The 27,060-nt window shown below is 37.3% G+C and overlaps 1 protein-coding gene across 6 annotated transcripts in view; it reads right to left on the bottom strand.

The window, feature by feature from the left end:
• Positions 1-20,872, bottom strand: part of znf618 (zinc finger protein 618) — a 36,914-nt gene extending 16,042 nt beyond the window's left edge. Inside the window, exons 1-5 of one of the 6 annotated variants that reach the window (XM_035955852.2) lie at positions 20,604-20,870; positions 20,404-20,491; positions 6,769-7,090; positions 5,288-5,365; positions 4,935-4,979 (exon numbers count right to left, since the gene is read on the bottom strand). In XM_035955852.2, coding sequence (XP_035811745.1) covers positions 4,935-4,979; positions 5,288-5,365; positions 6,769-7,063 — 418 coding nt within the window. In that variant the 5' untranslated portion in view covers positions 7,064-7,090; positions 20,404-20,491; positions 20,604-20,870. Of the gene's footprint in view, positions 1-4,934; positions 4,980-5,287; positions 5,366-6,768; positions 7,091-20,403 lie in introns of all 6 variants that reach the window. The other 5 variants (XM_035955854.2, XM_035955851.2, XM_035955853.2 and 2 more) reach the window with 5 other exon arrangements.
• Between the last annotated feature and the right edge of the window lie 6,188 nt (positions 20,873-27,060).

Genomic DNA, 27,060 nt, shown 5'->3' with positions numbered 1-27,060 from the left:
TGAATCCCACCACAGCAGTTTAATAAGTTCTGAGCAGGATACACCACCAGCTCACCTATACCTCCCAGTTCATGTAATGGATTTTCTTAAAAAATTCATGTGAAAACTTTCTATTAAGTTCATGGGACCTTGCAAAATCCTAAAGCTCAACTCCGAATACTTTTTTTAAGCTATGAATTTTTGAAGTTTGGCCCTCGGAGCTCAATTTCATCTTTTTTTTTTTTGCGATTCCCTCCAAGGCTCAACAACCACTTATATTCCACTGGACTGAGTTGAAATTAGTATTGAACATCCACAAGACCCTCAGAATTATGTGCAACCCAACAGTTGCTTCTCAGTGTTTTAAAATAATCAAATTACCAACAATAATCATTTTTCAGAGCGGAAATATCCACTTTTTAAGGAATTTAGACAGTATATTTTCCCAAATGGTTATTGATTCCTGTGGGAAAGTGTTGATATTTATTGCAGATACATAATAAATTTAAAGATGCTATATGTATCCACTAGTCAATATTTTTTAAAAATAGCTAGTTTTTAATACCTTTCACTGGTTGCAATATTACAACAGTGGCATTATTTCGATGCTTGACACTTACACTGAGAGGCCACTTTATTAGATGCATGTGTGAAATCTAATCTAATCTAGTACAACAGCTCTGCCTTATATTCTAATTTTGACCAATAAGCACTTGAAAATCTTGAACCTGAAGGTATTCCTGTTGTTTTTCACACTTAATTTGCAGTGCAAGTGCTACACGGTGCCATAAAAAGAGTGACATTGCTGTTTTTAGTCTTTCTGCAACAGCAACGGGGATTAATGAACAAAAAATAAGTACACAGCAGAAGATTTGATTGCATGCTGACAGACAGACGAGGAGACTAAATGAGATTACATAGATTGCATTGGAGCCCCTGGGGGAAAGGTAAAAGAAAAGTTAATAATCAATTCATTGTTTTTTAAGACTAAAAATATGTTCATGCAAATTAAATTCCAGTACAAATTCTAAGTATTCTAAGTAGTATAATGTAGAGTAGAGCAAGTTCTTGAAGTTCAAGAATTTATCTTGGAATGTATCTGCTGGTATGTACTGTTAGAATCTTTTTAACTGGAATACGGAGCTGAAGTAGGACCCAAATCATGCCAACACCATTTCATTTGTGTAACTGTGCATTAATGATTCTCATTTACATGTTTAAAGTTGATTTAGCTTTTACAGACATTTCTTGTCAAGCCTATAAAGGGCTAACACAGTGAAAGGACATAAGGGATGTAGATTACTTGTTCTGCTCTTGCTAATTTTGTTGCAGTGAGAATCATTGTGCAGCCAGGTGGCTGTTGACAAGCAAGAACATCTGAAGTGTCTCTTGGCACGCTACAGTCAAATCCTGTCTGAAGGCAATCTGTTGCATAAACAGCATGGCACAGAGCAACTGTACGACAAAATCAATTTCCAACCACATTTTTCCAGTTGGTTCAGGTTTAGTCCTCTCTCCATAATAAGATGTCTGACTGATGTTGCCCCAGCAGAAGGCCCGTCACCACACACCCATGTGACAAATGTTTTATCATTTAGCAGCAGAGCGACAACTTCTACATTTTCTCCAGTCTGTTTTCTAGGGGCACTCTGTTAATTCAATCAGCTGCATTCTTGGCTGAATTCCTGGGGCATTTCAAAGATGTAAATATGGTACGAAATATTTCACAGCAGAATATGAAAAGAAAACTGCTCTGGACTGAGAATGTATAGACTGAAAAAGTTGTCATCATCTCTGTTAAACTTTAGCAATATTTTGTAAACAAAGCAAATGGCTTTCCTATAACGGTGGTAGGATCGTCTTCACTTCACACCAAACTGGTTGATGAAATGTATGTTTACCTGACAAGAGGGAAATACAGCTACAACAGCAATTATTAGGGTGTCTGACTATAATTGCATTTATAAAACCTCAAGGCTGCAATACGATGCATTTTCTAGAATTTTTCTCACCAATTAACGTGATTAAAACCACTTTCCACAAATTAGCGGATTCCTGGCATTTGTCAGTGTAATTAAAGCTCAGTAACATCATTGCTCCAAGCATAGGTGAGGACACATTCAGAGTAAATCGATAGAAGTGTAACAACAGAGATAATTGGCTCTGGATGCATGAACCTTGCAGGTTAGACTCCCTTTACTGTTAGGTTTGTGTGCACTGACTTTCACACAGACACAAACACTCCCTAAAAAGCAAGGACAGTAATTAGACAAGTCCAACCTAAGATGAGACTTTTACTTTATTTTCAAGTGACACTAGAGAAACAAGTCCAAGACACAACAACCTTTAACATCCATTGGGTCGTATCTATAGTAATTCAACTAACTAGGTATAATGTCTTTCTCAGTGATTTGGATGGTTCACTATGAAAGATCACAGGAAACAGGGCTGGGATTATCCAGGCATCATTTAAATTCATTTATGAATTAATTTATCCATTACATTTTAATGTGATAAGGATGAAAATTATGATATTTCACATTCAAATGCCAACGCACAGTTTTTATTTTCAGTTGGTTCACTTTCATCCAATTTAACAAAACTAAAACACAAGGTCTATTTTGCACATGATGTCACAATCATAGACTGTAATTTACTTGTGAAGTCTGTATTTTAACCCTCGGAACCCTAAGAAGTACCATTTTTGCTGAGTTTCGTTTTGCCCCTGTCACATTTTTACTCAGATGTCTGAAATGACTTGGATGGATGGATGGATGGATGGATGGATGGATGCATTTCAGGCCAGTTGAGCTTTAAAGTGCCTGAATTTTGGTAGCAGCTGAGTCACTAATGGCTTTGCAGTTTCACCAAGGAGCTCAGAATTTCTCGTTTTTTTTACCAAATCTGGTTATTGCACACCCTTTATTTTAACACGCAGAATAAAGTTATTTTGATAAAATATCTTGATTTTAAGTTTGGTTAATTTTTCCTACAGAACTGGAAATGCCATGATTAGTTCAAGGTCCTGGAGAAAGAAATTCCAGAAAATCCAGTAATGCAATTAAAATAGCATATTTTTTTTTGCAGTATTTCCAAAGATAACATGCTTTTAAAAACAGCAAGTGAGTTTTGGAGTTCAGAGGATCAATTTTGACAATGGTGTAAAACAGCTATGAGCCTGTCTGAGAAGCTCTATAACCATCACTCATGTTGTGCTGACATTATTTTTTAGTCTTTAATCCAACTTTGATTCCAAGGATCTAGAATACTTGAGAAACATGAACTCATGTTTCCAAGAATCCTCCTGCAATTGTACAAATTAACGTGCAAAAGTTAAAGCTTCACAAGTTTCCATATCACAACTGAAAGTGATTTTTACCAATGAGTTGCCTACAATCCTTCTTCAAGTCCAGGCTGTATTTAAACGGATTTAAACCCTGAAAAAATATCAACCTACTCATTCATTTGCACCACTCTGTTTTTTGCCAGGGGTGCCAAAAACATCAATGTAATAACTTCACCTTGATATTTGATTATATAAATACATCCTGTCCAAACTTAACTTCCTGAATTGTTTTTTCTTGTTTCACTGGTACCTGAGGCATCACACTGCCACCAGCCCCTGCATTTTTATTTCTAACACAGAGCTGTTTTTGGTCTGAACGCCCACTTAATCAGAGCTATGTAAAGTTTGTTCAAGCCAAGCGCCCAAAATACTCTCTTCAACTCCAAAAACTCCTCCACAACACTACTCCCTGTGTTGTCTTCTGCTTTTCAAAATTCTCCTATGCTAACACTTGTTCAAAGCAGAACTATCAGTCAGCATGGATTAATTTGGCTCGAATTTTAAAATGCAGCCTTGGAATGACCCTGAGTAATTTGCTATGAATCTTGTGTAAGCAGGCTTAGAGTCAAGGTTACGATAATACCATACCTTGACTGTGCTGTCCTTTGCTTCAGGTTTAAACTTTTAGCTTTAAACTTCTATTGATTACAGATATGTAAATTCTGTAAACTCTGTATTTAACAACATCAATCAGTCCCTCATCTCCATCAGCACTTTCTACCTTCATTTGGGGGCACTTGGACAGCTCACAGAAGCAAGTTATGTTTAAAAATATGCTTAAAAATTGATATGCCAGTCATTATCAAGAATAAAGTCTAAGTATGTGGCATCACCCAAAAATGCTTTACAGCATCTTCTATCCTCTTAAGAATTTAATCTAATAGCGCCTTCATCGCCAAGCAGCCTCACTGGCCTACTTATTAACACTGTCACAGACCTTTTGGTTACACTGTGTTTGTATTCCTGATACGGCTTTTTTTTAAAAAAAAAAACTCTTGTTCTGTCTGCATAAAGATGACTGCTCTTTCTTTTAGTCTCTTCCATGTTGATAGTGCTGCCTTTAAGCGATGTGCACATTCACGTAATGATTGTCGAGAGCGCGTGTAGGAAGATTTATAAATAACTCAAGTACTACTCTGAGGAACGAGTATTTTTAGTCCTAATCAAACTTTCACCGTGACGGTACGATGCCTGATAAACACAGGTCCTGGCGGCTGATACATACTGCCATTCAAAGAGTTTATCATATAATACCTGCAGGCCAGCATTTATTTTTATAGGCAGGTTCAGGTCTACCGCAGTTAGATTAGAAGAGCTAGTGATGTCAGACAATGAGGGGCCAGTGTGCGACTTCGGCTCAGTTTAACCAATTACCTTTAAACTAAACTGAACAAATTTTGTCAGCAAAATATTATTGTTATTATCCAAACATCGTGTCCAGACACGTTGTATCACAATATTGAAGTAAAGACAGAGATGACCTCATCTAAACGATATGTAGTAAAAAGACATGTCTGCTAAATAAGCCAAGTCTGAAATAAACAGCTTGTGCTGGCATGCTAATAAAGTTGACTTTGTTTATCGGGTAAGTGTGCAAACATGTACTTACTGTTGGGTGTCTGGGGCAGACCATCTGCAACCATGCTCTCTGATTCTATAGTCAAAAAAAAGAAAAAGAAAAAAGAATTGGACTTCTGTCAATTAAAGCCAACATGTGCTCAAAGCTTCCAACCTGTGCTTAAACTTTCATCTTTCACGTTAAAATATTTCAGAGGACAATAAAACAACACTGATGAATTAAAAGCAAATCCTCGCCAAGACAGGACATGCATGACTCATGTTGAGAAAGTGAATAATTTTAGGACCAGACTGTCAGGAGGAAAAACACAGCAGTCAGTTATTATTTGGCTTCTAGCTAAGACCAAAGACATTTTTAGAAAACTACACAAATATATACTTTACCTCTGTGTGCCCTGACGTGTGTCTGAAAGCAGTTATAATACTTGTACTTCTTCCCGCACACCCCACAAACATATGAACCTGCAGGAAAATTCAAAACAGCGCCATAAAAAGAAGAGCAATAGTATCATCAGGAATGCATAAGATATAAAATATAAGGCAGTCTTCCATCCCATCTAATCTTCTTATTACTGCTGTGAAGATCTGCTTGCCATTAGCTTCTTAAATATTCTACAAACAAATCACAAGACTTCAGCTAAAGATGTCATAAAACTGTCAACATCACATTTTACACAGTTTCACTCTTCTCTGAATTTGCATCTATGCTACACCTTTACTGAGATTTCACGCACTTCTTTCCTCGCTTCTGTGTAAAAGGGAAAAATTACTACAAAACTGATTAACTGCCATAGCCAAGACTGATACCAGGACCAATAAAAGATATGTTTAAATTGTTCAGTATCAGCCATATAAAGCCAGTTTCTGTTTCCAAACCATTTTTATTGTGCTCCAAGTATGTGAGCCATCATAAGCTGCAAGGTACAACCTGAGAGGACTATAAAGTTTTGATCAGATAGCTGTAAGCGGCAACATCTGCAATCAATTACCAGTTTATTAGCTAGAGCTAGCTAAGACTGACACAGCTTAGGTTTTAAAGAGGTGTTGGATGTTACATTTTAATTGCACTGGATGAATATGAGAGCAGCCTGTAATATTTGGTTCTTCTCTGTTATATTAATAAGAATACACTAAATAATAGAAACATTCTAACCTTCATTAAAGGCAGGATTTCTTCAAGAGCTGCTGCACTGCATTATGTATAGCTAGGTGTAGCTAATAAACTGACCACTGCAGCAATATGCACGACATACATTTTTACATGTGCACATACACCATACATTTTTCAAGAGATTTCACTGAAGATTCTGTTAGTGTTAGAATTATAAAAAACAATCACTGTAATCATTGTGTCACAGTTTCAGCAACTAAACAAAACAACCTTTTTTTTTTTATATCCCAGCTCATACAAATTAAAAACAGCATACTTTCCCAATTTTCCAGAATGTTTCAATCACTAGCCATGTGTACATCAGTGTTATTCACCCAGGTTTTGAGATATCTATCTGTAAGATTTCAGCTGCCACCTCAATACATGGAGGTGAAAGGAATTTCATTTGTGCTCACAGGATTGGAAAATTACATGGGAAAAAAATTAACAGCAACTGCACGGTGCCAATAGTTTTCATGGGGGCCATTTCTTCTAAAGAAAGAAGTTCAACCAAAAACTGCTTACAGTGTCGTCTGTGAATTCTTCTGAGTAACCAGAAACGATGTTTCTGAAAACTGCAACTAGTGCTGAATTTTTTTTAAAAAAAGTCATATTTATGTGCTGCACAGTCAGGAAGCGAGGTCAGGGTCAAAAGACACCAGACACGATTGCTGTCAGCAAATGCACGTATATGTCCATATGTACAGTCACACACCTATGCATGAGTCTGTGCTCTTCGTTGGAGGAGGAGTACCAAGGGCAAACATACCCTCGGTCTGAGCTCTGCGGGATCCACCTCCACTTGCTCCTCCATCACTTCCTCCAATGACAACACAGATCTCAGCAGGGTTGGCATCCCCGACTTTCCCGTTGCTCGTCTCTGAGGTCCCAGGTTCTTTCTTTACAGTGACGGGTGGTGGACTAGGACCCTTGGTTGTTGAGGCATCTGTGAGTGCACTCCCACCATCTGCCTGCTCCTTCTCAGGATTTGGTGCCTCTTGTGCGCTCATGACTCCACCTCCGCTGAGCCTGTGCTTCTGTATGAGGAACAGAAACAGAGAGACAAAGAATTTATTAATTGTGGCAAGACTTGTTAGGCCAGTATAGGACACATAACCCTGTACTAAGCAGAAACGGCAACACGCTTCCCACTGAAGAAGAAAGTCATGTCTGGATGTCAGCTTTTGGGTAGAGTGTACAAGAGTAACTTGTTCAAAACAAGCAGCAGCCTGCATTTGACAAATACACAAGTCTAAAAAGGCCTGTAATGTGACAGCCACCTCTCTTTTCTAAATACAGTCAAGAGCTGCGAGAGCTCAAAGTGCATAGGAGACACGACAGGTAATGCATCTACTTCAGTGTAATTTTAACGACAGAAAACAAACCCAGACAATTTTATGTTAGGCATAAAGATCAGAGCAGCTTAACTCTTCATTAGTGACCTTTGATGACATAAATTCCACAGCTTTGCGGAGCCCAAACGCTTTAATTTCAGAAATATCTAAATTACACAACTTGCTACTTCAGCACATGGCTATAAAAGGCCTTGTCAAGAGAATGTGCTCAAAATGCAACCAAGCAAAACAGAGTTATGCCAGGATGACTGATATTATGGAAAGAGAGAAAATTGGTCTTCTAATAATAGCGCACCAATACAGCAACAACAAGCCTTTTCATAGCCCAAATACACCTTTCTTTGGATATGACACATGACCAACAAGCCTCAGCAAACAGGCCCCTTAGCTGAACAACGTTGAGACACGATACAGTTCAGTTCATAGCTTACCTTCACCTGTAACAAAACAAAAAAGCACTGTCAGCTACATCATCCTGCACATGCAACTATTACAAGGTCTGTAAGCTGACTGTTTGTTCAACTTCCAATCACCTTACATAGCCTCTATATGAAAGAAACTTGAATATTTTATGTACAAATCTACATTATGTGTCAAACTCCTTTCCAATTTTCTGTGCTTACTAATTATTAAGAGTTTAATCTGTATTTTTCTATTTTGAGGCACTGCCATTTCAAGTTTTCCAAATTCTCCTTTCAGTAGTCTTGTCACGGCGTCCAGTCTCACCAGTGGCATAAGGTGTAGAGCAAGTGAGCAGTGTGTAATCTTAGCCACACAGGCCATGGACTGAAAATGTGCCCACAAGTAAGCTACCATTAAAATCACACATTACCACTGGTCCTTATTTTGCATTTTAACAGTTTCAAAGAAAATAAATAATGTTGCTGAAAAGAGAAAAATGCCCAAACAATTAGACTTTACTATAGAAATAAACCACGCAGCTCCTCATTGATAACAAACAGCTTTAATCAGAGGCTCAAACTACAAATTTAGGCCATGATCTTTAAACTTTCATATTAAAAATATAAAGTTAAACTTTTCCATCTCAGAAACTTAATAATGGCACAATGACTTCTCGTTGCAGAATAGGAAGTAATGAATTACATTTCTCTACAACTGACAGTGAGTCACTACAGTAGTTTTTTAAATCTAAGCTGACCACTAAGAAGTGAAGTATCCCCAGTATGTCTTGAGTAATAGCAGCTGGTGCTAACTTGATATTGGTGAGTTGTGCTCTAATCAAGGTAAAGAGTAAGTTGAAACCAATATTTGAATATTTTTCTCCACTTTGCTGTGCAAAGTTCTTCACATTAGGCCTCTTCATATTCTTTAAGTCAAACCAGTGTCAAATCTAGGAGTAATAAGAATAAAAACTACATTTCCTTAAGTTAACTTTTAGCCTCATTGTTAGCTGAAAGAGGATCAAATAATTATATATAAATGCTGCAATGGCACAACACACAAAATTAAACAAAAGATTTTTAAAGGTGTAAGTCTGTAGGAGGTGCTTATCCATTGTCCATGTATTATCTACAGTAGCTCAGTATTAACGCACCCCATTTTAGAGAAGTACACAAATGTACCTATATGGCAACAAAGCAATGATGTGCCGTCGACGAGGACAGGAATTTAGCGATCTAAAAAAGCAGAACCTAAAAAAGTATCAACATACATGTAAGTGTAGCTGAAGCTGTTTCAATGCTCTCTTCAAAGTCACCAGACTGTTGACAAAAACAGCCATTTTAAATCGCAGTATATGACAGTTGTTCGTCTACCACCATATGACTTTGGTGTTTCAAGCCCTTACAAAAGGCATTCTGTCAAAAAGGTACAGTGGTGAAAATATTCTAAATATAACGCACACTTAAAGTGATATTGATTTTTTTAGGTGGGCCTTTTTACACGATCAGATTACATTTCCATGGCGATTGTGCCCTTCTGAACTGCTTGGCCCGCACATCGCTGCTTGCAACTACGTTTTGAAATAAATCATTCAGCTGGAAGGAGAATCTGTCTACAACTGGCTCAGATTTTAAACGACTGCCAACTTGTCCAGAACTGGCCGCCCCAGCAGTTCAGCTCACGAGCAGATGGTTTGAGGTAATAAGAAGTCCACAAAATTTCATCACTGGATCAGCAGGTAACTTCTGCAGCTCTGCAACTGTTGGTGCATGTGTCTACAATCAGAAAGAGATCGCAAAAATGTGACATGCAAAGGAGGCGTGGCAGGAAAACAGTAAGAGTAGGCATGACTGCTGCAGACCAAAGACAGCTTTCCAGTAGAAGAACATCATACAGGCTACGGAACACGGTGCTACAAAGGTTCCGAATAAATGCTGAATCATATGCAAAAATGCTTGAATATAATGCGAGGCCATCTGAGCTAAAAGCTGAAGTTCAACCGGAAGTGGACTCTTTTCAGCGGGGTAATGATCCTAAGCGCACTGGCAAATCCACCAGGCAATGACTGAAAGAGAAGAAATGGAAGGTTACGGAATGACCTAGCCCACATTTGAATCCTATTTTCCAATCCCCCTCCCTGCTGTGGAGGGATTTGAAATGGGCAGTACATCCAAGGAAACCCTCAAACATATTGCAACTGAAGGAATTTTGCATGGAAGAGCAGTCAAAAAATTTCAGCAAGCCAAAATTAGAGACTGGTGAACAATCATGCAAAAAATACAAGAAGTTATTTCTGTTTAAGGAGGCAAAACTAATTCCGAGGCCACAGAAAAATCTCACATCAGTTGACATTTTTGTTGGAAAAGCTAAAATGTCCTTGAAGTGTTCGAGCATATCACCTGCATCTACAGGAACTGTTTCACAAAGGATCAAATGTTTCCTTGTCCAAATATGTCAGAGAAGACAACTATTTCCTTATTTATACAGATAAGGTCAAACCTGTTTGCTCAGAAAACTTTGGTTCTTGTTCCTGTGTTTGTACAATCACAGAAGTTTATTACTAAATTCTTTCACTTCTAGAGTGAAGTGGAAAAAAGGGCACATTTGTAATCTCCCTGGCTGTGTGCTTGGCAGATATAGAAATTGTATTGGATAGATAGAACTGGGTCATTCCATCTTAAATCATCAAATTTTTAGAACAGCTTCTGCTCGACCATCACTCGTTTGCCTGAATTTTTTATAACATAAAATGTGGATATTTATACAGATATTTGGGAATTTGAGTGTCATATATCAAATATGTTCCAAGATTACTGCTTTTTTAATTAACTCAGAACTGAGATAATTAAAAAGGCTTTTAAAGATAAAAGCCTGATATTCTCACCATTATTTCTGATAATGTCACTGATTCAGAATCTACATTACTGGACAAGTAGGTCAAATATTCTCTGATTATGGGTATCTTTGAGCACACATTAACAAAAACATTGACAAGTCTAGTCAAATTTTAAGAACCATATGTAGTTGCATGCCACAATGCTAGAAAACTAAACATAAAAAATACTTTATAATATGAAATACTTGGCCACAAAAATGAAAAAGTTTTTTTTTGTTGGACTGAAATAACTGACTGAGCAGGTATGAAAAGCTGTAATCAATCAATTAATCAATCAATCAATCAATCAATCAATAAAAAGGCAAGCAAGCATGAAAGCCTGATCAGAGTAGAACAGAGTTCTGAAGTTTTCTAAATTGTTCCCTAAAGACAGCTAAGAGTCATTTCTTAATATTTTTTCCCATATTGTAGGTATAAATCTTGGTTTAAGGAGTCTTGTCTTGTAGTTTGTGTAATTATTACTGCATTAGGTTTACTGGGATGACATCAGAGTAATATAACCACAACCAAATACACGGATCTGTTGAGATAGTAGGATTTTTCTAGTGGGAACGTTTCATACCTAACATAAAGCTAATCTTAATCTGATGTGGGGCAGACTTTAGTGGTGAATTTATTCTAATGATCATACTGGAAAACGATCTAACATCTCTTGCTTTATGTTCCAGTGGGAATAAATGTGACCAATGTCGCAAGCTGGACTCTGCAGAGAGTTGAAGTGTGAGTACTTGTATATTAATGGTTACTGCTTTAGACTTTACCTTCTTAAATTTTTTGTTAATGTGTGCTCAACGATAGGACTTTTCATGAACGTTTCTGGCGGTTTTTTCACATTTCAACTTGTCCATAATTAGAAATTTTTCGTTGTACTTGTCCAATATTGCAGATTGTAAATCAATGACATGACAAAAAATACCAGTAATTCTTCCTGAGATACTATCCTTCAAACAAGCCTGAAATTTCAATGTGAAAAAAACATGCTGAAGGTCGATCGACCGTCAATTTTTAAAAAAAATATCACAGAAAGTATTTGGCATATCATTGTAAAATTGCAGATATCTGTAGTTTATGATTGTGCCGAAGGCCCCTGACCATTTGAGACTGAATAACCCAACTCTCTAAAAGCATTAGACTACTAGTACAATTCATTCAGCTAAAAAAGAAAAAGAAGATGTGCTGAAGCTAATTCAGCTGCCTCTTTTGTTGGTCACATGAACCAGCTCTTGCAGTTGTCTGCCAAGAGTTTTCCTGTCAACAGAAGACACACTGGGCAAAGCCTGTTATGCGAATAGCCGCCTCATTCAGACCAAAGCAACAAACAATCACATATGATTACTTATTCACAAAGTCTAGTTTGTTTATTAAATATTTACATTCTGAGTCTCCATACTGGAGCAGCACATATAGAAGTGCCAGTTTTGAGAGTTCATGTGCCTCCTGTGTGCACAATAGTTTGGTACACAGTTGTTCAGGGAATATATCTGAATGCACAGTTTTAATCTAAAGCAAGAAATCAGAGCAACACTTGCAACGGCACTGATACTTGTGAATCCAGACACGCAGAGGTCACACTAATAAGACACATTTTAGCATCACTGCTACAATAAGAGAATGTTTGGATGTGTAACCAAGATTTTAAAACTCATGCAAGAACTTGCACAAAAAGCTTTTGGGTCAGCAAAGTTCACTGCACGTTTATTGTCTACACAGCAGTGCCAAATTTTACAGCTCAGTGACATTAGAAATTAAAATGTCACTTCTACATTTTCCAACTTAAGGAGTGAAGAGTCGTATGGAAAAGTGAATTCCTGAAATGGCTGACATTCCGCTTCGAGTACTTCGCTTAAGAGCACCTCAAATGTTGCTGATCAAGGCTCGTTTGAATATTTTAGATCGACTGTGGAAAATACTCCTAAGCAATACAGTGGTGTCATTCTAATGAAACTTTGTGGAAAAATCCTGTGAGTTCAATGAGCATCACTGTCGACACGCAGGACCACTGAGGATCAAAACAACTTTATAAATATCTACAAAAATAAACAGCACCTGCGAGTGGAAAAGATGAGGTATTAACAATATCTCACTGATGGACAAGGAGAAATATGGAACTGCAGAGGGATTAAAGCACTAAATTTGTCTTTTGAAATAAGCACAACAGCTCCAGAACCACATTAACTTGGGTTTAGCCTTGAGCCCGCTTTGCTCACTGTATATAGGAAATTTTAAATTTGATGAGGCATGTTTACAATATTTATTCAACCTACAGAGTGTAAATTGGCAGGCTCAACTACAGAGGACTGTTTGTTCATTTTTTAAACAGCCATTTTAAAAGTAACTGGGTATAATTTTCCTGCTAAAAATGCTGTATGAAATGTGTGCTAACAGACAGCATGGCTTGAATCCCAGCAAAATCAAATGAACACAGCACAAATATATCGACTCTTAACTTTGCTGCATTAATCATTTGTTCATAAATTATTAATACTAAAAAGGAGATATACTGGTCACGTCACTTACTTAAAGGAGGAATGAAGCCCCTTGAAGTGGTTTTTTAAAGTTCTTAGATGCTGTTGCACTTCATTTACAATGAATTGAAAAAAGTATTCATTTTTTATGCTCCTTATTGTATTGTAGATTGAATATTAACTGAGAAAATTTCTGTTTGTATAACCCAACCTGAATACGCTATAATGCTAAACTAAAAACAGGTTTTTAGACAAATTTGCAAACTAATTGATAATCAGAAACTGAAATCTATCATTTACAAATGTATTCACACCTCCGTGTTTGCTGTAACTATTCTCCATATTCCATAAACTGAATGGTTTAACATGGTTTATTCATTCAAAAACTCTTTGCAACATTGGTTTCAATATGAAATTTTGTCAGTTCAGTATGTCCTCGAAGCCAAACAAGTACGGTCAGAGGTCTATTTATGTCCACATAATTGCATTTCTTTAAAGAAAATTCTGCAGACCTGGAACATTTTGGCAGTGCACCAGTTGATGTCTATCAGCTGAAGCACTCTAGCAGGGTTAGCCTTGAAACCTGAGCAGACACTATGGCAATTTTATTAAACATGTACAATGTGTTAACTGACACTACACTTTAAGTTTTAAACCAGCCTTCGTGCAACCAATTTTCCCTGTTCACACTGCAGAGAACCAGCCATCATGTGGAGCTCACACTGAACAAAAACACCACTCCCCAGTAGCTTTGTCCAACAATAATTCCAATAAAGTTTTTTCTTTTTCCAACAACATGATTGTGTCCTCAGTGTTGACCAAAAGAGGTAAAGGCAGCGTTACTTTGTGCAATTTTAAAGGCTAGACGTGCACTGCTGGCTTTAATGGTTAGTTTAAGTTAACCCTCTGAACCTCAAGTAGTTTCTGGGCATTTTTTGTTCCTGCAACATTTTTACTTGATGTGGATTCCTTTACAATATAAAGAGTAAATTTACTCTATGGAAACAGCACAATCGCACCAGAAGCAGAAGAAAATTGGACATGATTGTTTTGCAGTATAAGTGTATAACATAAATCATTAAATATGATTGTTTCAACAACAAAAAAACAACAACCCAGAATTAACCTATCCATCATTTATCCAACTTCCCTCACGTGTTGGGGGGAAAGGTGGCTCTGCCTATTGTTGATATTGTACCATTACTATTTTGAATTTGTTTCTGTGCTTGTCACTTATCTGATCTGTGTAAATACAGCTTGCAGTTCAGTACAGTTCAGCTGAATACTCACGGATTTTTTCTCATGTGGCTGTTGGTCACAGCTGAGTCACTCATGGCTCCTTGGTTGCACAGGAGAGTGCAGATTTTTTTTTTCTTTTTTGAACAGATTCTGTTAAGCGTAAAGGATTTATTTTTGGAAAATTTCTGCACAAGAATAAAGGGATTTGATGAAATATCGCAGCTTTAAGTGGGGTAATTTAAGCATTTTTAACATGCTTTTCAAACTCACCAGTAGGTTTTGGGAGATCGGAGGGTAATGAACACTTTTTCTTTTAAAGAAAGTGCGCAAACTTGAGTGCCTCAACTGTTTAATGAATTATGGCCATTTAGGCACTCTTCTCTTTAAAGTGGCAAAAAACATTCTCATGCATTTTCTTGTTCATTTGTTTTCTCCTCTGTACCAAAAAGATACCACGCCATGATTCCAAAGCTGAGGTATAGTTACTAAACATTCCCATACAAATTAGGATGTTTAAATAAAAAACATAAGATAAGCTTATAAAATACAGCACATTGGTAAGATTAAAATAATGACATTTGGCTTGTGACCTCTTACAAATAAACCAGTGGCTCTGTCAACCCTGTGCTACATTTAAGAGACATTTCCCTTTTCAGCTGGTTTCATTTAAATCATTCTTTGAGGCTGAAAGAGTTAAAATTATCTGTTATTGTAGAGGGGAAAAAGCAAAGATTAAAGGAACTTCCAAATAAAATTGAAAACAGATTTGACTAGCAGAACTGCTCTTTTTTCTTCTTTCCTGTCCTATTAATCATCTCACAACCCCTCAAATTTATTGGTGACCCCAAAGAGGGCCGAGGCCTCTACCCTGGAAACTATCCGAATGTATCTGAAGAACAGGTTTAGTTCAATCAGCTAAAACTGTAAGAGGCTGCAGACACATTGCTGCATTAGTATTAACACCATAATCATGTCATATAATGCTAAAGGGGGCATTTTACTGCAGATTGGCCATTTCTCATGTGTTAAATATATGTAATTGATAATAACTCTGTGCTTTTGCGCAAGTAGGATTTTGAAAGCAAGTCTTTTATGTGCAATGGATTCCAACCAGCAACTGAATCGTGCTCGCCTTCAAAAACTTCCATCTTGTTAATACAAGAAATTCTCTGTTAGTACTATTTGTTAATTTTACACAAACTGCAAACAAAAGGCAAAAGATTAAGCAGTGAAATCGATATTGGACAAGCTTTGTTTCACCTATTTTATTATCTTTTTCCTCTCCCTTTTTTGTAATGGATATTGGCTGGTATTGATTGGCTCCTGATTGATTTGAGTGTACCCTGCTGTGGGAGAAATGAAGCAAGCATCCCATTGCCTCATTAAACAAAAAATAACCGACTCTTGTTCCCCGCAACCAACTAAACGCTGTCAAATTTAACAGAATTTTGTCATCTGCAAAGCAGTGAAATAATGGCAAGGACACGCACGTATTTAAATTACATCAGTCCCTTAGTCATCCATGCAATATTTCCCGTGCAGCATTTTGAATAGCATACTCTGACTATATAAAATGCCTGTTGTGGCCTGTTTTCATCTAATTAAAGTCAAAATGCAAAATTAGCCATCTGGCCTTATGTTCTTTCATAGTCTAAAGCTTCTGATATTCTGTAACCAACAGCACCACGGCAGGATGAAAATCTAAACCAGATGCACATTTGCTTGATGTTGCTTACAAATAAAGCACAACCCAAACTAACTAAACCAAAAGGCTAATAGAGGAGACAAACAACAACACAAGGCCAGGAAACATACTTAAATTAAATCATCAAATGGCAATTGGCTATCAAGGATGTATAGACAGTATCGGTACAACAGGCAATAAAATAAGAAGGGACAGCTCTCACTGCGATTGACGTCAATTTATTAAGCCAGTTTTGTCTTCATTAAGCCCAGCTCTGTTTAAAAATGTCAATGGGTGCACATAAACCACTGTATTAACCAGAATATCACTGTGCTAAATTTCTCTACAGCTACAAAATAAAGAGGTTAGGCATACAAGGAAAGTATCTCTAGGACATACCTCTGTTCAGAATTGAGCGCTTAGTCGAGGTACTTAAAATAATTGGCCTATATTTGGGCAGAACTGTATCTGCCTCTGCACAATAATGTAGTAAATCAATCACTGTGCTCGGTTTAGGCAAAAAAATATAATAAAAAAAGAAAGAAATCTTGTGCATCTAACCTCAAAAGATTTCCTTACTTTGAATTGCACCTTTCTTTGCCAAAAATCACTATGCCCTGCATGCTAAGTAGACTGGAAGGGAGATTCCAAATATAAAATACAAATTTGTTTAAGGCTCCTGAAAATGTTTCCACTCTGGAGGGATTAAAAATAGGAATCAGCTAAAATGGAGGATGGAGGGGGTCACTTCAATCACTGCTTTGACTGCATGTTTGTATTATCCAGAGTAGAGTCAGTGACGAGGAGCAAGGGTTGACCAAAAACCTGTTTCACACTAAATGCCTTGCTTCCCTCCCCTTTCTTTAATCAAATGCACATTTTCCTGTCCTCTGTAATAAATGTCTTCCAAGATGGTGTATGACCAACGATTTCAAAAAGCAATAATGCAGAGAAATGGATAACCCCCCCCTCTCACACACACACGGGATGCTCTGGAAAAAGAAACTGTGTCGTCTAGTAAAATTCCATCAGCATACACTCAAAAAACCCCATAAAAACCTTTTCAATCTATATGTTAATGCCACGAATTAAAATTTAATAACAAGAGATATTGAAAAGCAGACTTGAATTATACAAAAATAAATCCTGAAAGATCAGGCCCCTAAAATTAGAAATTCAGGGCTGCATCCGGACTGCTGCTAAACCCTTGTAGGCTGGCAGATTAAATTTTTGATGAAAATCAAAATTACACTGCACACTGACGCAGGCGCAGCAAACCTCGCACTATTGTGATTTATGGATTCATTAAACCCGCAGGAGTTCCACCCCTCCCCTTTTCACTCAAAGAAATGAGATTTGCTTTGCTGAAAATTTGTATTTTCACAAAAGCTACTCAGGCTGTGCTCTACCTTCAGAAACGGTCAAGAAAAAAAGGAGCTTCTGTGTATATAACCACTGCACGTAAACAGGCCTAATTTTCATTGCTGCAGCAATTGAACATCCCTATGCATTATTCATGAAACCAATAAGGTTCATTTTTACAAAGGAAGAGGCAGGAAAAATATGTGCAGAATGCACAGAATTTTTTTAATGCAGCACTCCCAACCCCTGAAAAGCCATTCCCCAGAGACTAATTTAACTGAAGCCATTTTCAGACATTTTCAACATGCCACTAAGAAAATAAGAGAACATAAGGTGTTCACGATGTTTAAAAGGCATATATGTTTTTCCAGACACATTTGAGGATTCATCTATAATTGTGCATTAACAAAAAAGAAATAGCATGACATCGAAAGGGAGAAGCTTACGTTTACTCTTTAAATGGAAAGGAAAGCCTCTGTACTGAGTTAATGACAATCAGAGCAGCAACTATGTTTAAACCCTGTAACCAACCAGCTGTGATATGATCCCTCACCATCTTGTGTTTATCAGAGCCTGGAGGGACAAGTTTCCCCTCTCTGTCCAAACTATTCCCTCCAAATATCCTCACTGAAACAAAGCTTTTGTTCATTAAAGTACTGACAGACCAGCATTCCTCTTACCTTACTTAGAATGAGAACGCTCCCAGAATACAATCCCCATTAACCAAATCAGGGTTTAAGGTGTGTTTTTTTTTTTCCTTTTTTACAACACTGACTGCAGTATTACTCGTGAGAGCTTTATAAGTTATTACTTGCTCCTTTAGGTATTCTGCATATAAACATTCCCATCACTCACACAGTGATCCAACCCTATTAAACTCATGACACTGGTTGCCTCTCTCCAATTCTGTACTTTAACTCAAACTCCTGCATTTTGATTAGACTTTTCAAGCAAAGGTCAGAATTTACACCCAGATTTTTGCATACCAGCCATACAATTTCCACCAGCTCTTTGAATTGAATGAATACAGATTTGAAGGTCAGCATTAAAATTACCCACAGCAAAATGGCCTCTGCAGTTTCCCTTACATTAAAATAAAAGCAAGCCGTGCAAGATGGGAAACTGTTTGGCGTCTGCAGGATTAATATAAACAGTCGAGGCACTGGTTGTGATTGTTTTTCCTGCCCTCAAATTATGCTGACATGGTCTTTCTTCTTCCAGTGCTGTTCAGTTCACTTTGGATAGGTTTTTTTCTCTTTCTTTCCGCTTACACATTTCCAATCTCCAGAAATAAAAGTCTGAATTGTTCTAATTTTAACAAGTAATAACTTGTAGATGTGAACCCCATTAGAAAACATGGAAGTAAGCACTTGTACAATAATACAGGAGAAACAGAAAAAGGAGTTTATGTGCATGTGGAATAATAAGATAAATGATAGATTAAACACATGTATACATCTACACGCTGTCATATATGTTATTTTTTCTCTCTCTCCGCTTACACATTTCCAGTCTCCAGAAATAAAAGTCTGAATTGTTCTAATTTTAAGAAGCAATAACTTGTAGATGTGAACCCTGTTGGAACAGAAACCCTACTGGAAGTAAGCACTTGTGCAAAAATACAGGAAGAGAAACAGAAAAAGAGAGTTAATGTGCATGTGGACTAATGAGATATATGACAGATTAAACATATATATACATCTACACACTGTCTTATACGTGTTATATATGTATTTTCTCTCTCTGCTTAAATATTTCCAATCTCCAGAAATAAAAGTCTGAATTGTTCTAATTATAAGAAGCAATAACTTGTAGAAGTGAACCCCATTAGAATACATGGAAGTATGCATTTGTGCAAAAACACAGGAGGAGAAACAGAAAAAGGAGCTTTAGTGTATGAGAGAGACGAGAAATTATTTTTATATATATATATATATATATATATATATATATATATATATATATAAAAGAGGCTACAGGCACATTGCAAGCTTTCTAAAATGACAATTAAAAACGCTTAAACCTTTAGCAAATCAATTCACTATTCAATCATTATGACTAAAGCCAAAAAAGGACAAGAATTGACTTGCTCGGTGCTTTGAATGCAGTTTAAAAGGATCATTTAGCACCAATTAGCATAAACAGCTCTCCGTGCTAACCATTTCAACCGCATATAAACACATACAAATGTCGTCTGTTCGTTTCCAAAGCACACAACATCCGCACCATTCGGATAAAACCAGCACACAATTCAATAAACAAGTCTTCCCAACTAGTCTCGTTACAATTTCTAATTTCTGAAAATGACTGCCTACAGGTGGCGCCAACGGCACGCGAGATTTAAAATCCTCTATCTTCCCCCAAAAAAATTAAAGTCGAAATGTATTTTGACATGACGACACTTCGGTGTCTTTTCCTCGGTCGTTCGCGGATAAAAACGAGCGGCCGTGAAACGCGAGCAAAAGTCGCGTTGTCGCCGTGCGTGTGTCTGAGGGGCAACTCCGGAGCTCTGCTCAAATTTGCAGGAAAAAATTCACAAAACATGGCTGCAGGAGGTTTTTGTGTTTCAGATTGTTCCTCCCCTCATCGTCCTTCATGTTGCCACTATCGCCCGGTCCGCTCGCTCTCCAACCGGAATAAACACTGTTTCACCTGGGTGGCGTACATGCCAAACCGACTGGATGCACACACGACTAGCGAAGCAGTTTCACACAAACTTCATTACTGAAAATTTAGCTTCTCCCCCCTAAAAAACATCAACAGATTAGGTCTATTTCAGACGGCTTCAAAGCTTGCACCTGGTTTAGAGGCAGCCAGTAGTGCAAAAAGACACCGCCAGCTCCCGTTTGGTTCAGCGGAGGGGGGCCGAAACTTAACATCCGAAATTTCTCAAATTTACGATTTCTAAATGAGAAACGAAAAAAAGAAAACGGCGGGTTTGACATACCTCCAAAAACGATGCAGCTCATGCGAAACAGGCTCCTGCTCCAGAAAATCTTCCCTCCCCCGACCAGAGGTGACTGCACAACTGCTTCCTCCAAAAAAAAAAAGAAAAAAATTGTGAATTAGTTATGAGAAATTCCAAATGATAAAAAAAAAAATTTCACCACCGCGTTTTTTTCTCTCCTCCGCCACTCGCTACGTTACATTTTAGTAAAGCGTAATGGCGTAATGAGTCATGAATTTGCCGAGGTTTGAGCGGTCCGTGCAAGCTCTCCGTTCCTGCCTTGCACACGGGGTTTGTGTTGCGGTTCCTCCTGTGGAAATTTTCGTCCGCCATATACAAGGGCAGATTCCGAAATTGCAGCGCCGGCCTGTGTATTAGCCCACATGAAAAAAAAAAGAAAAAAAGAAAAAGGAAAAAAAAGTCTGGGAAGAAGACAGAAAAAATAGGTTGGCCGACTATAAAGTTACACGGAGGGGGGGAGAAAAAAAAGAGACGAGATATTACGCAGAGGAAAAAACTCAAAGAGCAGATTCTTTCTGCAGCTGTTCTCTCTGTTAGTGGAACATTGTTTGCTGATTTAGGTAATAATCTCAGACTTTGAGGATTATTTGGCTTCTTGATCAGATAAATGTTCCAGTTTCCAGATGTTTGCATTGCTTCTAATTGTAATGGAAAGACAAATAAAGACCAACCACGGTGTGTTAATTCCCCAAACCTGACATATATGTTGTGAAATTACTCGGTGTGCAATTAAATTAAACTATAAATTCGTTTTTGATAAAGGGAAGACGATAAATTCACTACATTCACCGCTGTCAGTGCCTTTGCTGCAGCACTTCCCTCATTTTGTTTCAAGATTATTTGTCAAGAGCAAGGTTTTGGTTGGCCAACAGATTTTGTTTTCAAAACCTTACTCTGAGAATTAACAATCCTTTTTTTTTCTTTTGAAATAGTTTAGTTTTTGTTTCTAGACCAAGGTTTCTGTGCCAAAATGTTCAGAGAGCAAGCATGTGCTGGTAACTAATGATTATCAGTATCTGTGGTATATTTAATTTGCAGGCAACTACTGTAACTGGAGGACTGAGCTACTTAGAGAAGAGAATAAAACAAAATGCACAATAACAATAGTAATAATTACAATAATCATCATCATAATGTATTTTTCTATCAGGTATTATTTCTTCTTACAGTTTTTTAAAATCTCAAATACAAATACCAAATATTAAAAACAATATTAGTCTGCAATAATGTAAATATTAAATATGAAATCACACAAATATTTTTATTTTATCCTCCACTTATCACTCACTAATTCAGTAAAAAAAAACAATTTGGTTGTTTAAAGTGTCAAAATAGCACATTTAGAATCTCTGAAAAACGTATCTACCTCTTAAGTAATCTTCAGTAATGTTAGATATTAATATATTCAACAATCACTTAATTCACAACTAAAATGATCATTTTTCATATCATTCAGTAATCACACACCAAAGTAATGCATAATAATAATGATAATTATTATCACGTGTATTCAGTTAGTTAGTTAAAACTATGAGAAAACAAAATTGTCAGTAAAATCCACAATTAATGACAGTTAAAAACTTCGACAACTAGAAATAAATCTACAGATTATTAAAAATAACAAACTTCATCAAAATAAAGTTGCTTTTCTTAGCATACACACATAGCTTGATAGACTTGGTGGCTAACTATTTTTAAAAATATGTGTATTCATATATTTACAACATTCAATCAAAGTTTCTCCTCTCATAATACATATCTATAAAGCAGTCCAAATTTATAATACAAAGCACAAAATATTTGTCTGTATTTGTCCACTTTATTATTTATGTGATATATTAAACTTAAATGATGATAGGTAATTTTATTAAACATGTCTTTATCTGGAAGGTCAATTTTGAGTCAGTTTCCCCCGAAAATGCAAAATCTACACAAACAGAAGACTCAGTTTTAAGAAGCACGTCTCAAAGTTACTGCAAATACAAATCAGGAGAAGGATGGTAGAAAATTTCCAATGCACCGAATAGCCGCCAGACTGCGGTAAGGTCAAACCGAAATATGGAACAAATGCAGATCTGTGCTTTTTAAAATTGATATCTTTATGAGAAGGGCACGGAGGCCTGTGGAAACTTTAAAGGAAGCACACAAAAGGAACAAAGTGTTTAGATAATAGCATGATGAGTGAAGAATATGTTTTGGGGGAGCCTAATTCTAACCTCTCTGCATATCAGCGGAAAAATTGCATTCCTACCATGACTCTTGGAGGCAGAATCATGCTGACACTTCTCTGCAGCAGGCCCTGGATGGACTGTGAGAGCAGAGGGTCAAATGACTGTAGCAAAATACAGAAATCCTGGAGGAAAACCTGCTGTGGTGTGCAAGAGAAATGCAACTTGGGAGAAGACAACAACCCTTAACATGAATCCACAGCTACACAGAAATGACTGAAAAACAACAATCCCAATGTTGTTTGGTGGCCAAGTAAAAGCCCTGACCTCATCTCGACAAGAAAGGAAGGAAATTACGGCTAACTTATGCCCCACGTCGCACTACACAGAGCTTCTGCAATTCTGCAATGAAGAGTTGGGGGGAAAAAACTAAAAAACTGCACATCAAAAACAGATACAGAGCATTGATAAAAAACTGAGGTTGTCATTGTTGTCTAAAAAAACGGACCTCTGCTAAGCGTCGACTTGAAAGATATGAATAATCATGCACCGTTCATTTTGCTTTGTGTTACTGTGTTGCATTTGTACTAAAATCAATTTGTAGAGCTTTCTCCCTAATTGCCCTAACTCTAATTACATTCCCTGATTTGATGATTTATTGCTGTAAAACAGCACAATAAATAGTGAGGTTGGGGGATGGCATCCTCTATGAAAATTCATTTTCCTTTTCTCATGGGTGTTTAGCATGATTTATTTTAATATCTATTAAAGTCAGACCTCTTTTTCCATTTTTTTCTTAAGTGTGAATATTATTGCTCTGTTCTGTAGTGAAATTATTACCCTTTTGTAATCAGAAAGCAATGATACCACTCATAATTCCATGAATCATCTTTGAGATTTTCCTTTCCTCTCATTGTCATGATGGTATCAGTTTCATCCGGTCCACAGGTTTGTTCTGCATGCTCCTGCATGTGCATGGAGATTAGTAATTAGTGTTGGTGTGATTTATTTCATCAATAATGTTGTGAAGTATTCATTATCCACACTGAATGCTTTGAATTTGGCCCTGTAACAAGCCTTTTCCTCCTCTCCCTTCCTCGTGATGCATTTATCACATCTGTCCAGTAGAGAGCACCAACATACCAATGAATAGTCACTTTCCATTGCTCCCATGCAATAGTTCACTGCATATGTGCATTTGTGTCTCCGCCGTTTGCTCAATGTCTCCCTCTGCTGCTGTTGCCTTACAAAGGCCTGATTCATCTCATCCCTTCGGTTTCTGAGAGATTACTTTTGAAGTGTGTTTTTCTTTGCATGCAGGATGGAATGTTTGTAGCCCTGCTCAAGAAGAGGTCCCTCATGAGTTCAGACATTTATTTGTTTTAAATACGAAACATAGGCAACACTGGGTCTGAGTCACTGAGGTGTAATACACACATTTTTTGTGTCACTGGCCTAAAGGAATTCAAATCACGGGTGCTGGGCTGATGATGAATGTTTCAGGTTTCCAGCTTATTTGGAAAGCACAATCTCATATGGAAGCAATTCTGTGATTTATTTAGTGAAACAGTTGAAAATAAATGTAGAAATTAACATGCAAGTGGACACACACTGAATCAAAAGCTGTGTCTTATAGCACTCTGGGTTGTTAAAAAGGGTTTTCTGCATCTTCTACAATGATGACAGCAAAAACACCCAGTAAGGTCAAATGCGCAAGTCACCGAAGACAGGAAAATTTCACAAGGTGGGGAGAGAATGAGACGGTTCGTTGCAGCAGCAGAGAACAAACTGAATCCACCACTGCAGGAGGAAGTGTTTCTGGCTGCTGTTGAAACAACTGGCAGTTCAGATTTTTTGGGGGGCGGGGGTGAAACCACAGTGTCCTTAATATTAAAAAAGGCAGCTCTATCTTTCCTCTATCATTTTTCATAGCTCAAGGTTGGCCTGACCTCCTCCCAACCTAGTTTGGGGGGAAATATTCTTTCAAGTGGCAGAGGATCCAACAGGTGAGAGGTGCTGCCAACAACAATGCTATTTTTTTCTCGGTGACCTAGTTGGGTTTGAAAGCCACCAGACCTTTGCTGCATGCTCGAGAGCTTTGCGTATATTAGGATGATTCTCACAACACTGGTGCTAAAATCTAGGTCTGCTAAAATGTTTACAAAAAACTACATCCAGGAAGAGAACGATAACTTACAGAAAAATGAGCTTTGTGCCAAAGGAAGAGTCACAGAGATATTCAGAACTAAAGAGTAAGTTGCTGCTATTTTGACACAGAACTCTCATTGTGTGTTTAAAGCTGACTCTATTTAAAGGGTTACATTCACTTTTGTGTGCTATAAATGGTCTGTTCCACAAACACCACACAGCAAAAGAAAACGTACATTTTAACATTTGTGTTTGTAATATCAAATATCTATTACAGTATATCTTGTCTTCATCTCAAAATGTCTAAAGCTATATAGCTCCAATTGACTTTCAAAGTAAAACTACATAACAGTACAATACAATAGATTATGATGAACAACGATATTTAACTTTAGACAGATATTCCTTCTTGATTTCATAATCAGTTTGCTGACTTTATGATTCTATTTGTGCTACAGTTAAAGAATATTTTACAGTTACATGTCAGATTTTCAATGTAAAAAAAAAAAGTAGCATAAACACATTCTCAACAAATTAAGCATTGCTACTTTTAACTCCAACTTAGGGCCAAAGTGGTTGCAATGCAGCAAAACTAACGTAATTTGGTTTTAAACGCTTAAAATGTCCAGAAGTGACAACATACTCACTTACTGCCATTGTGACCATGACATTCATTTCTGAACTTATTTCCATATTGCACAAAACAAAACAGAGCAAGAGGCTACCACTTGAAATGGATGGAGTGAGGACTGGAGGACTGGTAGGTATTTTAAAGCCAAAACAATCTACATAACAAACACACATATACAGAAAATTCTCTCTAATATTACCCATTCTTCTAATCTGTCTTTTATTTCAGCTGCGGTTGTTCTGTGGTTACATTCTTTCCATGCAGGAAATGCACTGAATATTTTCAACCTCAGTAACATAAAAGCAGGAAGAGATCTTACAACGTGAAGCAGAGCACAGCATGAATATTCTCATGGTATATTCTCAGGCTTATTCATTCGTTCATTTATCTACTTCACATGAAAACATGTCCTCAGTGAAAAATCAAAGTATCCTTCAAAATAATCATGACAACGTGTGACAAGCAGTAGAACACCTTAAGGAACAACCTTGAAATAGAAGTAAAGTAGAAGAAAAATAAGTTTTTTTTTCGGGATTTATACACAAACTGTGAAAACAACACAAGCCTCTCAACAACGCTTGGAAGATCAGTGGCAAGTACAGATTATGTGCACAGACATAAAGCAGAGACATATGATTTGCACACACTGTTTTTAGAGTATGCTGACATACTTGTGCAAATACAACAGATGGCATCATTTAAGCTACATAACACAATAGGTGTAATGCTGCAGCAAGATCGGTAAACACAATGACCAGTCTCAGTCAGTAAAAATACCAAGTACCTCAATAGAACCCTCCATTACACTTAAAAGTCCACCCTTCATCTAATGTGTATTGTTGGTGGGAGAAAACAGCAGTTACTGGCTGGCCACAGGTAAGTAAATACCAGTAGGAATCCTAACTGGTGTCTGATAATTGCAGGTTTCTGTCAAAGGTCAATCTAAAGCCCTTTGTATCCATGTGTCGTATTGTTTATGATCAAAGAACCTGTTCAGGCCTTATGCTGATGCCACACCAAAAATAAAATGTTTTTGCTTTTCTAAGGGTGCTGATTTCTAAACAGGCTAGACCTTATTATTACCATATTTAAAGGAACAGTTGGGTGTTTTTGGAAAATCTGCTTTATTGCCACCTTACAGAGTCGGATTAGAGGATAAACATAAATGTCATATACAAGTGTTTATCATACCGACATCAGTTTGTAGAGTTTAGCTTAGTTTAGCTTGTAGAAAACGGAGGGAGATGCTTCTGCTTCAAACCAAAAATTTGTACATAAAAAAAAAGGAAACACCTTCGATTTTTTATTCCATTACTGTTTCATACCGCTGGTGATAAATTTCAAATATGTGCATGAGCAGTCGTTGAAACCACCCGCCTATTGTTGTGTAGGTTCCTCTTGAGCCACCAAAACAGTTCTGATGCATAAACACTGGACCTTTGGGGGTGTCCTGTGGTGACTGACCCAGCAGCAGATCCTTTGGGTCCTATGTGTTGCATGATGGGGCCTCGATTGATCCATGGACGCTTGATGTGAACGGTGGAGGCCATATTGAAACATCAAGCACTTTTTTGTGTTCCTTGAGCCATCCCTCAGCAGTTATTGGGGGGCAGCAGTACACATTAGGCTGCTACTGTTGGAGAGAACTGGTATGTGCAAAGTCAATCCGCATGAATGCTAGGATGCAAC

The sequence above is a fragment of the Amphiprion ocellaris genome, chromosome 17 (assembly GCF_022539595.1).
Source record: "Amphiprion ocellaris isolate individual 3 ecotype Okinawa chromosome 17, ASM2253959v1, whole genome shotgun sequence".
In the NCBI taxonomy this organism is placed as follows: Eukaryota; Metazoa; Chordata; class Actinopteri; family Pomacentridae; genus Amphiprion; species Amphiprion ocellaris.
This window is presented reverse-complemented; position numbering and strand designations above follow the sequence as displayed.